At 39.5% G+C, this 21,762-nt stretch overlaps 1 protein-coding gene across 2 annotated transcripts in view; it reads right to left on the bottom strand.

Moving 5' to 3' along the window:
- sugct (succinyl-CoA:glutarate-CoA transferase) overlaps positions 1-21,762 on the bottom strand; it is a 77,284-nt gene that overhangs the window by 7,949 nt on the left and 47,573 nt on the right. For both annotated transcript variants that reach the window (XM_072678697.1, XM_072678698.1), the window contains exon 13: positions 6,103-6,166. In XM_072678697.1, coding sequence (XP_072534798.1) covers positions 6,103-6,166 — 64 coding nt within the window. The remainder of the gene's footprint in view (positions 1-6,102; positions 6,167-21,762) is intronic.

Raw genomic sequence — 21,762 nt, 5'->3', positions numbered from 1 at the left:
GGCATAAGGGGAAGAGACCGAGAGAAAGAGAGAGAAGAAAAGACCAAGGGCTTTCAAAAAGTCAATTAAACGGTACTTTTCAGCACATCAGTTTAATTTTATATTACAAGATTAAAGGTATGGTATGTTTTTTTTGCACCAGGTTCCAAAAAAGTATAAGTGTAGGTGGTGAGAATGTAAAAATTAAAACCAGATGAATTCATTCATGATGTCTGGAAACGGTGAGTCACTTCTGATGCTCTTTCACAAAGGTTGAAACAGAACTCCATTCATTCCAGTTCATGTTTGTGTGTAATGACTCCAGAAATGTGTGCCAAATGAGAAATAGGGGAAATCAAACATTTCCACAAGAGTAAAGTCCAAACTAACACTAACACACCTTCTAACTGCACAAGCCTTCATGAAGGAAAACGACTGACTGAAAGTGCGAATGGAAGGCTGTAGTCTTCAGCTCTAGTATGAAAGAAATAAAAGATATTTTACGACTTGGACAACTTAATCTTAAATGATCCCTGCCAAACCATTTAAGGTACACTCGTAATTCTAAACTTGAAATACTCAGAGGAAAGAAGAAAAAGGAAAAAGGAACTGAAGTAACACAAATTAAAAGCTAGACAACACCGTAACGTTGTATGTCTGAGAACCTGTATCATGACTAATAGATTTCCTGTGAGAAGTTGATGTGGGATGACCTAAATTCTCCTAAAATGAAAATAGCCAGAGGTAGAATCACAACAGAAAGAAAAGGGTTCCACCGACGTTTGATTTGAGAGAGGTCCCTCACTGCTCTGGGGCAGTAGCTGCTTGTGCTGAAAAGCAGGCGCCTTTCAGGTTGGGTAGCCCATGTTATCTGTCCACTGGTAGACATCAAGACTGAAGAAGTGTTTCTGGTTGAGAAATTCATAATTCTTGATCAAAAGATGTTTGTAAGGCATGTACATTACATTCTCAGCTTTAGCAAAGAGGCGATAGTGGCCTTAAGGGCCAGAGCACACAGAACGGATACACACGAACAAACGTTGGGTTGGTGTGCCACTGTTGTTTGTGTTCGCTTGTGTTTGTCCAGTAATGTTTGGTAGGACTCAACATGCTGAATTTGTGTTTGTTCGTATTTGATGAAGTTCAGACAGATCCACACTCAGCTGTGCATCCACTGAAACTCTGACAGGATCAGGGATTCCTCGATAATGCCATTTTTTTTGGACGGAGAGGATTACTTATTGTCAATACCTCAAAGCACTCTTCAAACGCTCCCCTGAAAAGATGCCGTCCTATTATTGGTGTCTTGTCATCTTATACACGGTGTAACTAACCTTTTTAAAAAGCTGGTGGTGCCGCTTTGGTACAAACTGTAAGAAGACAAATCCAGGTCTGTCTTTATTTTCTATTTTTTATTTAGCAATTTCGAAATGTTTAATATCCATTGGAGGAGCTCAGATGCTCTGAGACTAAATATGGCACGCAGCAACAGCCAAACACCCCCCTCTCCCCTCCGGCGTGAGACATCTACCTGGAAAAATACAGAGCTGTGACTCCGGACAGGTCTAAAATGATCAGCCGATTGGTGAGTTCAGCAAAAAAGGGGTTAATTTAGTCTGTAACGGTCCCTGAGAAAAACTCACAGAGGAAAGTCTTAAGTACAAAAAAGACAAAAAAGTCTTAAGTATTTTCTCATTTTTCTAACAGATGTGCTGATTGGTTCAGTGGTGTTTGACTGGTAAGTCACAGACCACCAGTAGGTCATTAAGATGTTGTGGACTGTTTTAGTGTGTTTGGTCGATGTGCTCTGATCTTAAGGATACTTACATATTATGCATAAATGTGTCTTTATCTACCATAGCAACTGTCTTCCAGCTTTTTTTAAGATGCATCTCACTGACTCCATAGATTTTTAAATAAACTGCATTACTCCGATTGTTTAGAGTCCTCATGAGAACTAAAGTTACATAAGTGAAAAAGTAGATCACTAAAAAAGGAAGTTGGATTTCCTTAAATCTATTCTCTGAGTGCACACCAGACTCCATTTTCAACTACCCACTTGTTCCATCACAGACAGACCTCTGTGACATACAGTGAGGGAAAATGCCACAGTGGTGACACTCTGAATGCTGAATAGTTGATGAGAATATAAACCACGGTGACAAGCACTGCTTCTTTCTTGTTCCTGACTGGAAAAAAAGTCCCTTGTCAATTCACATGACATCCCGATGTGCGACAGGGGAGAATGCCAATGGCTTCTGGCGGTCTGACGTGAGCTGCATCGTTCTCCGCCCACAGCCTCTCTTGCCATATTGCGACCTACCCCCCTCTACCTGGTGAAATTTCCCACAGGAACGAATTTCTTCGGTCCACCTCTGACTCAGCCCTGCTGCTAAAAAGAAGGTGGCTGCTCTCTCCATGACTTTGAATTTTGAGCAGACATGCATTGAATCTGTTGCACCTGGAGGACAGAGTCTACTTTAAAGCTCACTTTCTAATGACGGTAGATGCCCGGTTGACTTTTCTAAGACACGACTAAATATTAAAATGATTTAAAAAGGCTATTTAGACAACTGTAACACATTTAACATTGCTGTAAACAAAACTGTCCCTCATGTTCAATGGAATATAGTAGAAACCGAAAATTTGGTACCGGCTTTTAAAGTTCAGATCCAGCTGCTGCAGTGGCCCTACAGTCCCCCAGAGTTCATCTGTTAGCTTATTTTGTTGAGCAAAACAAAAAAGAGCCTTACTGGAACTGATAAGAGCGGTGGCAGCCAAAACAAAAGCTAAAATTCTAACTCTCTATTCCACCTTAAATGGTACCGCAGGTACAGTGTGTACATTTCAACAGCAGAACAGAACTGCTGCATTATTTAAGGGGGAACGGCGAGTTCAGGGAACAGCAAAACTTTAGCTTAGAGTTAGCTCAGATTGCAAATGTGATGCAAAAACAACAAACTGTTTTTACCTCACTTTGATTCATCTTAAGTTAGAAGTAACATTTTAATGTGAAATGCTCAACACAACATTGTAATAATGGCTGGAACATTTAACTAAATAAGGGTTTAAAATTTAATTAGAGATTAGTTTTCAAGTAAGTAGGCAGCTGGTACTTTGCAAATGACATACCATGAATTCATTCCCCTATTAATGCCTTCATGGCCTTACATAATCCACTGCATGTGCAACACAGAAGAAACAGAAATAGCAGGATGTTCTAGGTGAAGAGTAGAAGCGGCATAATTAAAGAACACATCAAACCCGAGATGACACATTGAACAGGGACGTAGGCAACAAATCTGTGCAGTGCAAGGTGTGAATCTATTGAAAAAGTAAACTGGGAGAATAGGAGAAGACAGTTTTCACCTATTGTTTCAACCTATTGGTTTTCTAGAAGAACTGAGTTGTGTGAAATGTGTGAAGCATGATCGTCTCATCTCCAATTCCATGGTGCAAAATTTTAAGATTAATTTACTGTCTGAAATGAAGCCAATTAATTAGCATATGTTTTGGTCAATTTTGTAGGAAAATACAAACAAGCAAACAATACTAAGCAAACAGGAACATTCAAGGTGAACAGAAACAGAGGTAAGCCACAGTTAAAAAGTCAAATCCACTCTTAAACTGCATCAGAGAACCGTTGTAAAAAAATCCGGCTCACAAACACTGCACATTAAACTCCCTGTGGTTACAGCACTCTCACCTTAGCTACACATATTAGCAGTAGGCTTCACAGGGAGCCGCACATCCAGCTAACAAGGTGGCTCTGCCAAGGCCGTTTAGTTCAAATAAAGGGGTTTATTTTGGGAAATGCCTCACAATAAACTGTTTTGCATGCTCACTAATGAGGAAGCTTCTCGCAATCAATGGCACAAAAACATCTACAGAGAGCGTGCTCTTTTTTTCGTGGCATTTCCCCTCAGCAGACAGAAAAAAAGGAGGAAATCTGCAGTGTGCTTAACGGGTATCTCAAGTGTTTCCTTTTTTTTTTTTTTTTTTACTGGGGATGCTCTACCAATAGTCTCTCTAGCTCACTTATTATTTCCATTCTAATATAATTAGCAATTCTGTTTTTGGAATTGAACGGGTGAAATGACCAAGTGATTATGTAATCTGATATTCAGTTGTCAAATTATTCTGGATGAACATTCCTGCTCTTATTATTTCTCAGTGTCTGCACCCTGATACCCATTACATAATGTTAACAAATGCATTCTCCCGGGCAATTAATGGACAGTTCTTTTCTTTTGTTACTTTTGTTGGGATTGCATTACTTGGTTCTGCCTTCTAAAAAGACAATGAAGGTGTTCTTTGGGAGTGCACGTTTTCACTGAGAAAGAATGAATGCAATTCAGACTGTCTTGTTCCTGGGATAAAAACTGACAAGGGGAAAAAAAACAGCACACCAATTACACTGGGCAAGCTATTAAATGAAGAGAGGCATGTGCTTTATTGTCCTTGCTTTCCTATGCTTGAAAAACAACACTTTGGCCACATGTGCTACAGGCCTGAACTTCTGCTGCACTTAGGCTGTGATGAAGGGGAAAAAGAGGCCTGATTGGCTGTTTGCTGCTATGCAAATAGCTATTGAAGATTAGAGGCTCTAAGTAGGTACAGGAGTGTGATGTATATGTTGGTGAGTTGATGGGTCAGGGCCTCTGGGATGGAAAAAGGTGTTTGTTGTGGTTTTGTTGTGGACCCTGCTTTGTGGGTCATTCTTCACAATCACTCTGGATTTAGCTTGGATAGCAAACAACAACGTGCAAACTTACGGAATGGTAAACAGCAGACTCACAGCCATCAAAGAGCCTGACTGATTGTACAGGATATCACTCTAAAGACTTGTTGACGCACAACACATTTGCCTCACAGTTCTGGAAGCATTTGGAATTTGTTGGACCAGTCTTCATTACGTGACTCCAAAGGCTATTCTGGTGCACAGAGAAAGTGTGAGGACTCTCAGAAGGTGCAAGACATATTGTTTAGGAATCAGGTGAAACTACAGGAGAAGTAAAAGATTCCATGGAGCTCTAAAAGGAAAAAGGTCAGGGGGGTTTATGAGGAATTGAGCAACTAGCCATGGAAAACGATTAGAGCTTCTTTCCTGTCAGTGTTTGCTATTTAGTCATACAGATCATTAGCAGAGTTCGGCTCATGGCGTCTACGCAAGCAGTCTATGTTTGTGTGTTCTGCAGGGTACAAAACTTCTACTCAATCTGCACTTTTCCTAAAAGAGACAGAGCATGAAACCCTTCCGCTGGAATGCTCTACAGACTGATTCCTTAAGAAACAGTGGAAACAAGATGACTTTTGGGGCATAGAATAAAAGTTCAGGAAGTGGTTGAGGCTTAAGCTCCTGAAGGCACAAACCTCATCCTTTGTTTTTATGACTGCTACGATATCCATGCATGTCACTGGGTCAAATTCACTTGCTGGTCTACATCTATCTTTGCAGAGTACAAGACTAAGAAATGGACACCTTATCTATTTATATACCAACTGTGTAGTATCTATCACAATATTATGAACTTAAGAAGTACACTTTCCTCCCAGTGGCCACTCAGTATGTACAGTATGTCTCTAACCCTTGGCAAATAATGCTTTTCTTTAGCCAGCATTCTTTCTAAGGTCGTAGGACAGTTGTTCGAGACATAGATGGCAGAAAAACCACAGACCAATAAATGCTTGTTTTGCATATGTGAATGATTGGAATGAAAAGGCCAAACTCACATAACTGTCTCATTGGGACTGCCAGATCCGAGAACTGCTGTGGTTTACTTCCTTGCTAATAGGAAAACCGCTTCACTTTCATAGAAAATGAAATAACATTCTATTGTTCTGGACATGAAAGACAGAGAGGTAATACATCACACATTCAGTGGAACAAAATAAAAGATGACAATGATCCTTTGAAGAAGAAGTTCATGGGTGATTTGGAGGTGATATAAGTAGTTAGAGGAAGAATGGCTTCTAAAGAGGTTAAAGGGATTTCAGCATTCCAAAGCTCAATGGTCAGCAGAACACAGTTTACTCACAGCTATTGACTGAGCAAAGCGATGGGGGACTGAAACAATAGAAATCAGACGACACAGAAGATGCAGTTATACTGTCTTCTCATACCTGGCACCGCGATTCTTCCTGATGTAGGGTGATCCAGCTCCAAAATCAGATCATTATGTGCAACCTGAGGAGAAAATAATTAAATGATTAAATACCAGAACAGCTGCTTTTTAGTTTCTTTTCAAAAATCAGATTTCATTTACATTTATGGCATTTAGCAGACGCTCTTATCCAGAGCAACTTACAAAAGTGCTTTGCTATTTACCCAAGAAAAACCTCCGCTAGTTAGAATATACTAAAAGTTCAAAGATATCTCTAAGCTTTAGACATTACTAAACACAAGTCAATAAGCTGACCATAGTACTCTGCTATTCGCCCAAGTACTCTCAGAAGAGGTGGGTCTTCAGGCTGATTTCAACAAATGTATTTAATGCATTTCAGTAACCTTCCAAAAATGTCCTTTGCAACGAATGTCTCATACTTTCTATTTTCTTTGTGTTGGCGTGAAATCCAACAGATTACACATTCACAGTCACATTTTGATTGACAACTACTGTATCAAACTTAACAGTCCAGTTTAGTTAAAAATATGGCGCAGGCCTGTCATACTAACCCTAATTTACATGTATCGAGTCTGAAGAGCACATTGATATTTTACAGATATCTGCAGATAAAATGCTTTAAACCATACGAAATAAAGCTGACATAAGAACACAAGTTTGCTTTACAAGCTCAGCAGACTGTTAATAAGCTAACAGGAAACTCCCATTATTCTCAGAGAAAGGCTTTAAGCCTACATGTCCTGTAAAAATGCAAAACACAGAGTAAGTCATGCAAATCTTACTAGCTTCAAAGTGTGTAAAAAGCATTGAGCATCTGGGAAATTAAACAAACAGGCATAAACAGTTATTTGTAAAGTGATGTTTCCAGTATGAAACTGTACAGCTGGCACATATTCATGACACTATGACACAAAGGTTAGATGCATGTATGCTTAGTGATGTGGCAGAGTGAGTTTATGATTTATATTATATATATATATATATAAATATTTTATTAATATGCAGTAGAAGGTAGACTCTGATTCACTGTAGTCAGTTAAGAGTTATGCCTATCAAATATGACATCAAATAACATATAAATTCCAAAAAGGAAAGTTCCAGTATATATTAAGTGTCTGCAATAACTGTGAAGTTACACATTAATAATACTTACAATAACAATGTAATATAAAAATAAATAAAAATAATTAGAAGAATGAATAAGAAGGGGCTTCACAAAACAAAATAAGGGTAGAGAGAGTAGGGCTGGTTTTCTTCACACATATTGAGTCTAGGCTTAATGAAGGAGTCACACTCAGCAACACAGAAAAGGGTAACTTGCTCTTACAGCCTACAACTGTAATCCAGAGGCCAGACAGTCAACCATTACATAAAACTTACAAGCACACATAAGTGAAGAGAAAGATGTATTTATGTATTTATGATGTATGTATAATGGAAAATATGTATTTGTTTGTTGAAGAATTTTTAGTGCTGTCACTTTTTTGAAGTTGTTTGCATTTAATAATTCAGAAAATAATTTTGCTTATTTATTTACATTTTTGTGTCATTTTTTATTAATATGCAGTAGAAGGTAGACTCTGATTCACTGTAGTCAGTTAAGAGTTATGCCTATCAAATATGACATCAAATAACGTATAATTCCCAGTCCCAGTATATATTAAGTGTCTGCAATAACTGTGAAGTTACACATTAATAATACTTACAATAACAATGTAATATCCTGGTGATTACTGCTATTCACTGGTACAGATGTCTTACAGTAGTATAGCCTGTGTAAATACATGGGTATCAACAGTTTTGACTACTGTAATTACTGTATCTGAATAACAAACAGAAAAAGCTATTCACTCAAATACAACTACAAATTTTATTTGAATGAAAAGCTTTGACATTGGACATTGATTTTCTTCCCAATTTGTATCGCCAATTATCCAGCTCATACATATTCTCCCCCCATCACATGGAATGCTCCCGACACTGGGAGGGTGAGTGCAACATTATCGTGCAATCAACGTGCTTAGAGGGAAGCGCCGTAGCCAGCATTGCACTGGAGTGATGTGGGGAAAAAGTGCCAGCTACCCACTCTGGAGTGAGCAAGGCCAACTGTGCTTTCTCTGGGCTTCGGCTGCCGATGGCCAACTAGCAGCATGACCGAAAGTGAAACCAACAATTCTCTGGTCATAGTGACAGTACCTTATTCCACTGGACCACTCGGGGCACTAATTACACATGTATAACCACATAAGTCAGACTGTTCTGTTACAGCTAATCTTATTATACTGTCATCTGCTACAGTAATGCATCTGTAACAGTAAATACATTTCCAGTAGTTACATTGTTGTTGCAGGGCTAAGTACAATGCGTAATTACAAAGTTATTAGAAACACTTACATACAATGAAAGACCATTTCAGATACTATGCCTCTTAAAATAAAGTACAAAAGCATATACCTAATGTAAGTAACTCATTTAATACATTTCCTGCATTGTAGTAAACAAGGAACAATGTTGCTACAGTAAGCAGTGAAAGCAACAACTGTTTTTTTCCAGAATCTACTTTTCTATGTAAAGTCCTGCTGTGATTCCATAGAAAGAAAACAAGGTCAAAATGACAAACGATGGCAGCCTTGTTTTAACAGTAGTAACTGCATCATTTTTAGGAAGCTATCTTGTTTGTTCAAGTCAGCGTGACCCTCTGAAATGAGCTTTTTACGGAAGCATAGCTGACGTAAGCAACACGTTTCCCGGCCATGTCACATTTGGAAAACAAGGCACTGCAAAGGAACAAGAAACTCCGTAATCTGTACAGAGTGTCTCTAGCAATGAGTACTAATGAATACTAATGGCACCCCCACTAGAGAACCAGCACCTTAAAACACAGCCAACATCTTAATTCACCTGTTCCCTCTTAGATGTATTGTGCAATTTTAATGATGTGGTGGCTCATTGAAACTAGCCGAGAAATCATATGTACTTCATTACACTAACGTAATTAATCGTATAATTACAGTATAAAGTTATGTTAGAATAGTAACATGGCACGGTTAACTCTAGGCATCCAAGGGCTTTTTCTCAATTCTGACTGTAATACATGTGGATGAAGACCATAAGAAAGGAGAAATCAAATGAAACAAACTGAAAAAAAGAAAAGTTTGAGTTTTCCACTTCTTTTGCTCTTCAGAGATCCTCATTGCTCCCATCGGATTCCAAGGGCTCTCTATCTTGTCTGTCAGAAAGCATTAGCACTGTACATGCACATGTCAGTGAGCCAAAGCCAGACAGTTATGTAACTAGACATGCAGAACACCAGACGTAGGTGACGCCCTCCAATCCTCCTCCCCTCTCTCTCGTTCATTCAGCCTTCCCCTTGTGACTCCATGTTCATCCTAACTCATCCTAAGAGAGTTGCTGAATAGAGCAGACAGCCATGTCGCCTCAGCACGTAAAGCACTTAGGCTGTATGGATATGTGGCAAATGCAGAGCATCTTCACAATTCTTTAAATTATATATATGTCGAATTAATTTCTCTTTTCTTCCAATTTGGTACTGCCAGTTAAGCAACCCGTTCGTACCTTCCCCTAGCACTAGCAATGCTCCTGACACTAGTGTCCTCGAAACTAAGCCACCGCTTTTTAAACTGCCGCCAAACGTGGCGTCGCCAGGCAGCAGACACGCTCGATGAAAAGCCCAGGGTTCCCAGCTCCACCATGCCAAGCTAACAGACACTTGTGCTGGCCATCAGCGCTTAATACCGCCATCTCCCCACCCAGAGAGATCTCGTCCAATTGTGCTCTCTCCGACTCCAGAGAGAGCGCTGATGGCAAAGCGCCATGGCTCTGGATTCAAACTCACAACCCCTGGGCCATAGTGGCTATCCAGCCATATCTGTGTAGGCTACATCAGCAGTTCTGTCCTACTCTTGCTCTCTCATTTATGAATCTCAAAATCACAAAAGTCATGTGGTCATGCTAGAGACATTGTGGAGGAGTTACAGAAAAGACCTGTATGAAATTTTGGCTAAATGAAGCTGTGGTTATTAGAATAATTAAGCTCCACTGATTTATAGGGCTTTGAGCCCGATAGTCTTGAATTACTGCCCACTGTTCACCTATTTATTTTCCCAACTAAACAATGTGCATTATATATATCCGTTGTTTGTTTCTCTTCCACTTATGGTTAATAATATGTTTAATTTACATTCATTTCTACAACATCGCTTTGCTTTCAAACTAACAAACAAATAAATAAAAATAATTAGAAGAATGAATAAGAAGGGGCTTCACAAAACAAAATAAGGGTAGAGAGAGTAGGGCTGGTTTTCTTCACACATATTGAGTCTAGGCTTAATGAAGGAGTCACACTCAGCAACACAGAAAAGGGTAACTTGCTCTTACAGCCTACAACTGTAATCCAGAGGCCAGACAGTCAACCATTACATAACACTTACAAGCACACATAAGTGAAGAGAAAGATGTATTTATGTATTTATGATGTATGTATAATGGAAAATATGTATTTGTTTGTTGAAGAATTTTTAGTGCTGACACTTTTTTGAAGTTGTTTGCATTTAATAATTCAGAAAATAATTTTGCTTATTTTTATTTTTATTTATTATCTTTTTTTTTGTGTCATTTGACAGTACAGTACAAGGTTTTGTATTCAATTAAACTTTGACCTTTTTAAATATATATTTTTCCATAAAATTAGGATTATTTTCACAGCATGGTCAAACAACCATTTCCTCACAGCCTTTAACAGACAATTCTCACTTGAAAACTACCATAAACATTAATTTGTTTATTTGTGACTTTATTATAGTCAACAAAACAAAAAGTTGAACTCATAAGTGTGGTGACGTTACCAGTTAGCAGCCAAAACAAGGCCGAAGCTCTAACTCAAAATATCTGTTCTACCTGAAATGACGCAGCAGTTGCAGTTGAAATGAACGTGAAACTGAATTTTACTAGTGTTTACTAGTGTTAACAGCATGTCTCCTTGCCCAAATTGTGAGGCTGCATTATTTTATATTATTTGTATATACACAAAGATTAGATTGGCAAAAAATCTTGATCTGGACATCCCAAATTCACAAAAAGAGAGGGTGGTGGGGTGGACAGACCCAGACAGGAAACACAAGAGAGCAGATGATATTCAACAATGTGTTTGCCACAACCGGAGACCTCAGTGAAAGATCCACTGGCTCAGTGTCCTTCAGAAAAGAAAAACAGAAAGGGCTCTAAAGCTTAATGTTGAGGAGGGGTCGAGGTTTAATCTGACCCCCCAGAGGCTGTCTAACCAATTCATGAACCATGCCAAACCTCTCAGGCTTTCAGCAAGGCTTTATCGACCATATGCTACAACACTTAAAACACTTCTGACAGTTCTGTGTCTGCCTGTTCATAAACATCATCAGGTTGTGTTTGACAAGTCAGACAAGGTCACCGTATCCCAAGAGCAGTTCGTTTGTTAGAAATGATATGTGCATGTTATAATTACTGAACAGAATCATGGTCATACAAGCTTGCAGACAAAAAGAGAAAAAAAAATTGAGACACCAATCATCACTTGTCACTTAAAGAGATGAAAAAAAAAACCCTGGCAAACCCAGAGAAAGAAATATGCACAGAAGCAACATCGGACATTGATTAAAGACAGAAATTATTCATGCACTGGACAGAAGTGCGTCCATGGGTTGAAGATAAATGGTGGAAAGTGCTCCCAGAGGCAGATCAACACCATGTCCATTCAGCTTGCACTACGCCATCACTTCACATAGTCCTGGATGCTGGAAACCTTTAAGGATTGGACTTGGAAAATAATATCTCTTCTTTTATAAATTATTCGTCTGTTTGCCTCAGACTGGGGTGAAGGAGGGTTGTGTTGACCTGCACCAGGTCAATGGCTTGGACGTTGCATCAGGTGAGCATGATTTGGAATGGCGGGGGGGGGGTGTCTTTTTTATGGGGTCTTGTGACTTTCTGGTTCTGGTTTTTCAAGAAGAATTTTGAGATGAAAACAATGTGAAAAAAGTAGGACCTTTATATAGGGCAAGGTAGTATGGCTCCAAAGGAAATCTAGATGCAAACAGAGAAATCTGAAGAAAAAGATCTCATTACTAGAGACAATCTCTGTTTACAGCAAGAATCTCACTGTAAAAACTTTCAAAATTAGGGCCTCTTCTAATTAGATCAGCCGCTTTTCAACCAGTAGCAGCCTTTCCCTTTGAGCAATGTAAACAATGCGTAATAAATAATAATAAAGAAAATTCTAAAGAAATGTACTGTAACAAAAATGGACCTTTTTCTGTGTTTAATGTTTGGCAGGTCTCCTGTTGAGAAGTCTGTTATGTAATTTATTTGACATTGATTGGACTGTAAAAACTTCAGACTTTAGACTCACACTGTAAACTGGTATGGTTCTAAACCCACGTCTCTAAGCAGCTCTCCACCAAGTGAAACAAAAACCTGAACAAACCTGTAATTAACAGACAAGCTACCCTAATCCTCTGGATAATGGTGATATTTTTAATTCAGCATAATTCAGAACTGTATGTTGAAGACCACACACAGCTCATCACCACAACTATTAATAAACAGTTTTAAGGTAAATTCTACTTTAACTGAGTTAATGTTAAAATATTCTTTTTAATGTGTCGAATCATAAATAATTATTAAACAATGAGAGGTAAACTTAGCTTTTCTTAACTTGGCTGTTAAGGCGGCTTGATAAAATAATCCAATTAAACAGGACTGTACATTTGCATTTTTATTAAAACATTAAAAGCAAAGACAAACACTAACTTGCACAGTTGTCATAATCTGCATGGCTAAAATTGAGGTAAGTTAATTCATATTTTCCTATTTTATTTAGACATGCAGAGTTTTTTTTTATATATGATAAAAATGCTTTAAATGTACTTCTGTTTGTGCTTTCAAACTGTACTTCGTTTTACCTTTGAGTCATTAGCGCAGCTGATTTGAATACTACCACGTGACCCCATGTCACCAAACCTGACCACCAGCTGGCACGGTTTTAAACATATTAATATTAAAAGTCATTTGGGGAATGAAATGAAAAAAACTGCATCTAAATCTTGTCTATAACCTCAAATAAACATTAAAAGCAGTGGCCTACTTAAGTAATATAGTAAGAAAGAATGAAAAGCTGGCCTTGTAAATCCCAACATAAGCATAACCTAGTACTACATGTGACCGCCGCTTCCGACTATCTAGTGAACAGCATTAAACAATCAAGCGTAATCACTGCGACCACAAAGTCAGACTGAATAAAACTTTAGCGAGACATGTGGATAGCAAAACTGCAGCCCGGAGCCTGTGACTGTGTGTTAACCTCTTGTACTGGAGAGCAATAAAAGCCTAAGTGCCAGCAAGCGACTGGCACAGCAACAGCACAGCCACATGTGTCTTGCTGAACGGATTAAAAACCAGATTGGACTCCGGGCCTCAGCGTCTGCGTGCAGTAAAAGCCATGTTTATTTGTGTTTCTTGCACTTTTTAATGGCCGACTCTGGAGGTTGCCTTCCATTCAGCAAGTTCCGTCCTCACTGCTGTTCCCTTCCCCATATCGAGACGCAGTAGCTGGCAAGCTGTGGGGTTGCGTAGGTGGAAGAAGGAGGGCTGGGGAAATTAATAAGGTCTCTGCATTGATGGATGGTTTTAATTTAAACTTCATACATGTGGTATTTTTGGCACATTAAAATGTATTACCTTATGTGTATTATTTAGATTTGTTCAGTTAATTCAGTGCTTGGGCACCAAGACCATGTCAAAGCTATTCGAAAGCTACATGTATTGCTGGGGCTAAAAAAATAAAAATATAAGGAGCCATTGTGTCCATTGCTGTCAGCACAAAATCTTGGATTAAGACAGTACAATTCAATGCAAATTCATTGCATGTTTGGGCAAAGGCTGTACCATGATGTACGCATTAAAGTACCAAACTACACCCATACTCTAAGTGGCTTTACATAAGCTTCTGTGGCAGCCATTAGACAGTAAGACACGCATATCGACAAGCACATGCAGTGGCAACTGGGAGAGTACATGTGCATCCAACACTGAAAGTACTGTACTAAATGTGACAGGGTAATGGAACCCAGATGACCATGTGACTCATGAGTGAATGAGGTCTAGAAAACAAACTTCAGATCAAAAGTATGAATTCTAACATGAGGGATGTGGTGTGGAAAGCCTGGAACGAGAAGTAAAAGAGAGAACACAGAGGAGAATTGCTCTGGTTGACCATTCACTGGCCAGGGCCGAAATCCATGCTGTGAGCTGAAAATGAATCCCAAATGAATAACTGCCTCAGAAGTTCCAAAAGGCTGAGATATGGCATTCTGCTTCTTACTCTTTACTTCACTAGATGCAAAAGACTGAACAGCAAGATAGACCAATAAGAACAAAACCAAAACAAAACAAACAAAAAAAAAAACACTAACAAAAAACAATGGGCATACTTTTGTAATGCGGTGGATTTTTAACACACACTTACGCAAACAGTGGCTAACAACTCTTGATTAACCAAAATGAATGGATAGTTTCCATCCAACAGCAGACAGTATTTAACTACCCTAATCTGGCATATGATTATGTATTGTGAAACGTGTGGTGTGTGTTCTTGGGAAAACCTCAACTTCCACAGAAGGAGAACAAAAGAGCTTTGAGATATACAATTTTTTTTAGAGCAACAATGAAACATGCGGTGGATCTGTTTTATCCCATCATTAATCTTCATCATCATAGCCTAGCTAAAAGTGGCAAGCATGACAAGAAGGTAGGTTAAAGTAGGGTAAAAGCATAATGTCATCATTTACACCACAGGATAAAACATATCCGATATCCAAATCAGAAATTATTCAAATATCCAGTACGCTTTTTAATTACTGAATTCCGCTACTTTAAATTGCACCCATGGCTAACAATTGTATTGGAGTATGCGCACACAGCTTACTACATACTGAAGCAGACACACATGAGGCTGCTCTACAGTACTGAGGAAACGTTTTCCTGTGCAGTATGTGTTTATTAGCTCAGAAAAACACTGATATTAGAATACAAATAGACAATACAAACAGCAGAAAATCTGTGCTCATTAGAACATCTCCAAAGCTCTCCTAATGGGAGTCTAGTATTTTTTGTAGTTATTATCCAACACCTGGTTTGATGGTAAATCAGGGCTTAATGATGGTAAATCAGGTGAGCTGCTGCTGCTGATGGAGTTGAACACATCCTCCACGCTGTGCTGGCTGGATTGGGGGGCGTCCAGGAGAAACCTGGCGGAACCGAGCTCTGTTCTTTAGACTAGCTCACCGACAAGATCTCACTACTTTCTTTCTTCAGAATGAGAAGCTCTTGCTCATTTTTACTGTATTTATGTCCACCTGCATCTGTTCTAATGGGATCTGAAGCTTCTACAGCAAAAACTCTTATTTCTGAGAGACAGTTATAATATATTGCACTCAGGTGCCTAAAACCTCTATACAGTACTAAACCAAAAACAGAGGTTTGATAAGTGAAAAAACAAGGACTTTGGTAGTATATGGCAAGTCATCAGCAGGCACACAGAAGCTCGGAATGATTTCACTGATTTTGTCCAGGATTATAAATACTGGCTCATAAAATAATAATAGATTTGGTGAAGAAAATATTAAGGGTCAAGCACAGATTACAGTGCCAAGCTCCACTGTATTGAGTGCAGCTTATTTAAGAGCAGCCCTAAAACTATGAGTTATAGTAATGAAAGTCTAATGCAACACAGATGCACACTCTTACATTCCAGATCAGACATATTATACACAGCTTTTCTTCACTGAGTCGAACTACAAAAGGGGAGCGGTGTTTCCATATCTTTGTTCAAAGCAGGGGATAATTATGGAGAGCTAAACACAAAATGCTAAGATGTAGAGGTGAATAATTAGTCAGAATTCTTTTATATTTATAGTTTTTATAGTAAACCTGATAAATAACGTTCAAATTTACACATGGACATACCAATTAATAAGACCTTACATGTTAAACTGACAGTTGCCATATTCATCTTCAGCTGAACTGTCAAATCAAATTACAGACTAAAAACACTGTTCCAATTAATCTCATGATCTCCACCTGATTTCCTTTTCCCTCACAAATGTCACCTTAATGAACACAAATGCATCACATTAACAATAGTTTACAACAGTGATTACACCATAATCCAGGCTGAAATTTGAACCAAATGCTTGTCTAAACCAGTCTTATTATATTTCTTGCAGATGGCCTACTTAAGCTCCCGTTGCACCTAATTGCAACCGTATGAATACAATGTGTCATGAACGCATCTGTTCACAGTCTCAGAGATCTTGCTTTGCCAGTTGCTCCTAAGCTTTCCACAAAAGCTGCAGAAGCACAGGGTGTGTTAGCTTCACACGGAGCATCCAAAACATGGGTACTTTTTGCCTCTATGGCTGTGATGGAGCGCCTGATAATTAAGTAAAGAGAATGTTCTGTTCCTAAGGCTTCGATATCTCACCCTCCATCTTTTTATTCTCATTCTTTCCACCACAATCAGACCCTCCACCCAAGCCCTTTTACTTTTTTTTGTTGAGTATGAATACAGCTTATTGAAAACATTGATCTGCATGATCCTAAGCTCATGCTAGGTATGCCAAGGTGTATACATCTTTTACTATGACATTTAATTCTTATGTAATTCTTACTTGTAAGGCATGTTTCATTATCATTTGAACTGGATGAAATCAAATCAATCAAATCAAATGAACAACAACAACATAAAAAAAAACAAAAAAACAGAAACTGGTACAGAATGTAAATTCAATGTAATTCTTTTGTTTTTGTTTATGTATATCTTCACAGTCACGCAAACATTGTGACATTGTGTCAAATGTTTCATGATAAATGGATCAATGGAAATGCTCTTTTGACTTCAGTTAAAGGTTAATAAGTTTTTTTTTTCCTGTAACAATTTTTGCATGGCAGAGATGATACATTCATAATATTTAGATAATTAATAAATAGAATACGCAGCAAAAATAACTTACTGAAGAAGAACTTGAATGGAAAATGCACAAAAGCAACATAAAACTGTTCTATACGTGTGCACTAGGTGGAGATTCTGCTGAGAAGGAGGGGAACAGTAAATCAAATGCTTGGTTTTTCAGTTTCCCAACATTTCCTCTTTCACAAAGGGCCAGCGCCCAGTCCTGTAGAGGTCACACCAAGGTCTTAAACATGCTGCCCTAGATAAAAGAGGATAGCAGATAAGTATTTTGCTGCCTCGCAAGCGTGCTCATTGAGTTTGCTTTGATTTCAGCTCATTTCTCCAAGTTAGACGCCGCCCGGGCTGAGTGCTGGCCTCATCAAGGAGCATGTGGTGGGGGTGGTGGGGACTAGTAGGGAGGAGCCAGCCCAATCACCTCTGGGTCATTGCATAACTCTCTCTTCTGTACATCAAGGGCCTGTGCCCAGGCACACTATTCGTCTATGCCTGAGGTTATACTGTAGCTCTCTACACAAGCTAATGAAGACGGGTGAATCTCGGGAGCTGTTATGAATAATGAAAGACTAGTTAGAACATATATGTATGAATTTTTATGCGAGTTCAACTAATGCTTTCCTGTAGGACGCAACACTGCTGTGGTACACAAATCAAAACACCCTCTTGTTTGTCATGGCATTAAATCAAAAAAGGATTTCCGGTGGACAGATGTGCTGATAAATGTTTGATCATGAATTACGAGTAGTGCAACACTGGATTATGGAGTTGAACACATGTTAAGTGCAGAACTATTACTCATGTCAGCAAGGTTTACCTTCAGGCATAATATAAAGCCCCCTATATGAGTGGTTCTCAAAGCAGTCCTCAAGGCCTCCTAGATGGTCTACATTTTTGCTCCAATCCAACTCGCTGCACATTGGGCCCAGAGGACCAGTTTAAGAACCACTACTCTGTATGGACAAACTGTAACAGAGTGCATCCTATACAGCATTTAACAGATGAATTGGCAGGTTGCTTAACTTATATTCAAGTAGAAAATGAAATGTGCTCCACGGAGATCCTGCCCCATCTTTTAAATTTATGTTTTAGGGCGTTTTCACATCAAAAACCCAAACCAAAATTTATGTTGTTTACATGCAATTTAGCGAGTGCACTAAAGAACTTTGCATGATATACCTACGTCCCGTCGTCATTATATTTAGAGGGACCAACTTTTGATTCTTTGGTCCAGACTGAGTTCTGAGGCACCTTTTACACCTGCTAGTTTGGTTCGGACAAAATTAGGAAGCTGTTAAAGCACCCTAAATCTAAAATATCCATCACAGTGGGTTACGAGCATGAAACACTTTTGGCTAAGGTAGCACCGTTTGAGTGGCAACACAATGTATCCATTTTCCGATGACAGCAAGTGATACTTCCCATTAGGTTTCGATCATGGCCTGCAGGCCTTGTGCGGTTAAGGTGTATATTAGGTCCTCAAGCCGCAGCTGAACTTTGACTCTGCGGTTAAAAAATCCCTTTCACCAGACACATTCCTGCTGCTTCTTGTTTCAAAAACAGCAATGGTGTTAGTAGCTTAGGGACTCATGCCGTGACCTCGGCAGGACGTGCATGGGCGTAAGGCATCCGGGAAGTCAGACCCTGCTCTTGTGGGACAGGGATCGAGTACTTCACAGCTTTGCTATTATGGTTAGCGAGAGATTACTTGTAGAAAGGGGCAACTGAAGCCTAAGCTGGCTACTATGTGTGTGTTTTGGAGCAATGCACAACCCACATGGTTGACTGGGAGACAACTGCCTGCAGAACGGTCAGTGCTGAGGCGCCATGCTAGGAGAAAAGGAGGAGGCAAGGTGTATGTGTGTGTGGGATGTAAAAGCTATTGTTGACTAATGACTGTCAAAACATCATCTGATACTTCTGCTGCCTTCCAGATGGTTAATGATCCATCATCAGTTAGGGCATCTGCTAAGCTAAGACTATGAAGAAACTTGGCACAACCAATCTCCAAAGTCGCAGGTCATATGAGGCTTTGTGAAATTCGTCATTTACAATTTGACACGTTGAGCAAACATGTGGTAGGATGGATCTGGGCCATAATACACAAAATGAGATTTGACACTGAAGCCAATGATGCATGCGTTCCCTTCTATAGAGCACAAGACAAATTCACTTTAAATGTATCCCCACTGCGCAAGAGGGGGGGTATTAAAGCTATTACAGTCTACTATTATCTGTCAGTCAAGGCTGAGGGATGTAAGAAAGGAAGCCATCATTTATTAATGTCTCGCCTTCATGAAAGACAGCACAAAGGCAACCTCAGGGGGTTGAAGCAGTAAAGCTTGGATTTGACTTACTACAATACAGAATGAATTTAGATGCCTTCTCAAAGCAGTCTTTAGGGGTCCTTACATACAGGCCTTACAGAAAATACCAGCATTCTCTTAATCCCAGTCTTGGGGGTGGGTGGGGTGGGGTCACAACATGATTTAAAGTTTAGCCACCTTGAGGACAAATGTTTTGGTTCACGAAAGACTCGCGGCCTGAATCGGATGTACTGGAAGGACTAAACTGCAATACTTTGGAACTGCAAGCGGAAGCGCAGAACTGTGACCTATGGAGAATCCTTTATAAATAATTTCTTAAAAAAGCATGGAGATCAAAAAAAGCTCTAATCTGCTATCTTTAGAACTTCACAGGAGACATGAGGCTAATAAGCAACAGTGGTGCTTGGAGCAAGAGAAACTGAAGAAGAGAAGAGGAAATAAAACAAACATTTCTCAGAGGAAGAGGAGGGAAACCCCTCTGTCAAACCGAACTTCCTTAACTTAACGTGCCCAAGAAAACAAAACCTGGCAACCGTGTCCAAGAGGCCAAAGCAAAGACAGGATCTACCTGGTGTTTACACAGGTGGGCTTCTATTCAGCCATATGGTTGGTGGAAAGACCAAGTGGAGTCTGGGACGGAAAAGAACAAAAGCAAGAAGTCACAGAAAGATAGAGATGGGAAAGAGAGAGACAGAGCCAGAAAGTCATGGAACTGAAACAGAATGTAACTGGGGGCTGAATACAAGCGATTCTGAGAGGATGGGTGGAGGTAATTGATTCACTGACACACAGTCCCTGCAGAGAGGATCTTTTGGTCTTTTAGCTCAATCCACTTAAGTGGCTTTAGAGGTCGTCTCTAAAGCCAAAATGCGTGTGGTATTCTCTTTTTTCTCCTCTTTAACCATGATTCCACCAAAAGCGCTGGAGACTTCATTCTGACAAGAAAATGTGCTGGCATTCCAGGCATGGACATCTTTGCATTCAACCACTGTCCCCACTGCGACCACACTCCCACGCCGGGCTTTCGAGAGTGGGTGAGCGTGCGTGTGTGTGTGAGTGTTTAGAGGTTAGAGGCCAAAGCCATGTGTCTCCAAGATCCTAGCGTGTGTTTGTGTGTATGAGAAAGACCACAGGAGAAGACACACCTCCTCATCAGTTGGCCGACAGTCAGTGTGGTCTCTAATTACTCCGGGGAGAGTTCCGTTCACACAGCCAATTACAAGCCACCATTCTTCACTCCATATCGCATCATTCGGACCCTTCATTGGAGTTTGAGGGAAGCACACTGAAGGGGTCATCTGGTTGGAATTGGCAAAGACGGTTCTCAACTGAAGCCGTCATACGGACTACTACGGCATTCAATCATGAATAAACAAATTGTTCGACTCATGATGTCAGAGTACATTAATAATGCTCCCTAAATGCTTCTCTGTGAATACCCCAAGAAATATGATGAGCTCATAGGTGAGCTCATATAAAGACGGGGAATTCACAAGCTGTACAAACTGCTCTCAAATAATCCTAACTTCACAATGTGACCATTGTTTAACGGCTTCTCTTTGACTGCACTCTAGGAATCTCATTTGTAAATAATAACATATAATTTAGCAGGTTGCTACAAGCTGTTTCCAGCAAAGAATAACTCCTCACCCAAATAATAAAATCCCTATTTTTAGCTTGCACAGACAGATGCATATCTGGGTCTGGGTGATTATGCTGCGCTACACCAGCTGCTCTGTACACTGTGTAACTAATTCTGGATGAACTGACCAATAGAAATGTTCTAAACTGAACTGAGAACTGAGGCCTTACGTTCACCAACATAAATGTTTTGTTGGATTAGGTCTATAAATAGCTAATATAATGTAGAAAGAAGAAATTATCTATATTTAGAGCTTTCACCAGTCTTTACCTGCTTATACAGACCTTGTTTGAATATTAAAACATGCTTTATTACCTGTATTAGTAGAATTTAAAACAAGTTATATAAACACTGTCTATGGCAAGAAACAGGCATGCACCAAGAAATTCTCTCCACTGGCTCCTACACAAGGTCGGCAGGCAGCTTGAGAGATTGACGACAGGGAATGTGAATGTGTAGCAGATCATAGAGGTGAGCTAAGGACAGGAGGCTGACCCAGATACAGATTAATGCTCTCTTTGAGGCCACTTCTTGCAGGGAGGCACTCCTGGAGTTCACTGACTGGCTCCTGTTCAATGCAAGAGCACTTCTCTGGAATGAGCTATCTCTCTTTAACCTGTTCGATATTGTACTGGAATATGCTTGAGATTTTGTTACTACAGATATTAATAT

Source organism: Salminus brasiliensis, chromosome 5, assembly GCF_030463535.1.
Source record: "Salminus brasiliensis chromosome 5, fSalBra1.hap2, whole genome shotgun sequence".
Taxonomy (NCBI): Eukaryota; Metazoa; Chordata; class Actinopteri; order Characiformes; family Bryconidae; genus Salminus; species Salminus brasiliensis.
The sequence above is the reverse complement of the archived record's forward strand: the minus strand, read 5'-3'. Positions and strand labels throughout refer to the sequence as shown.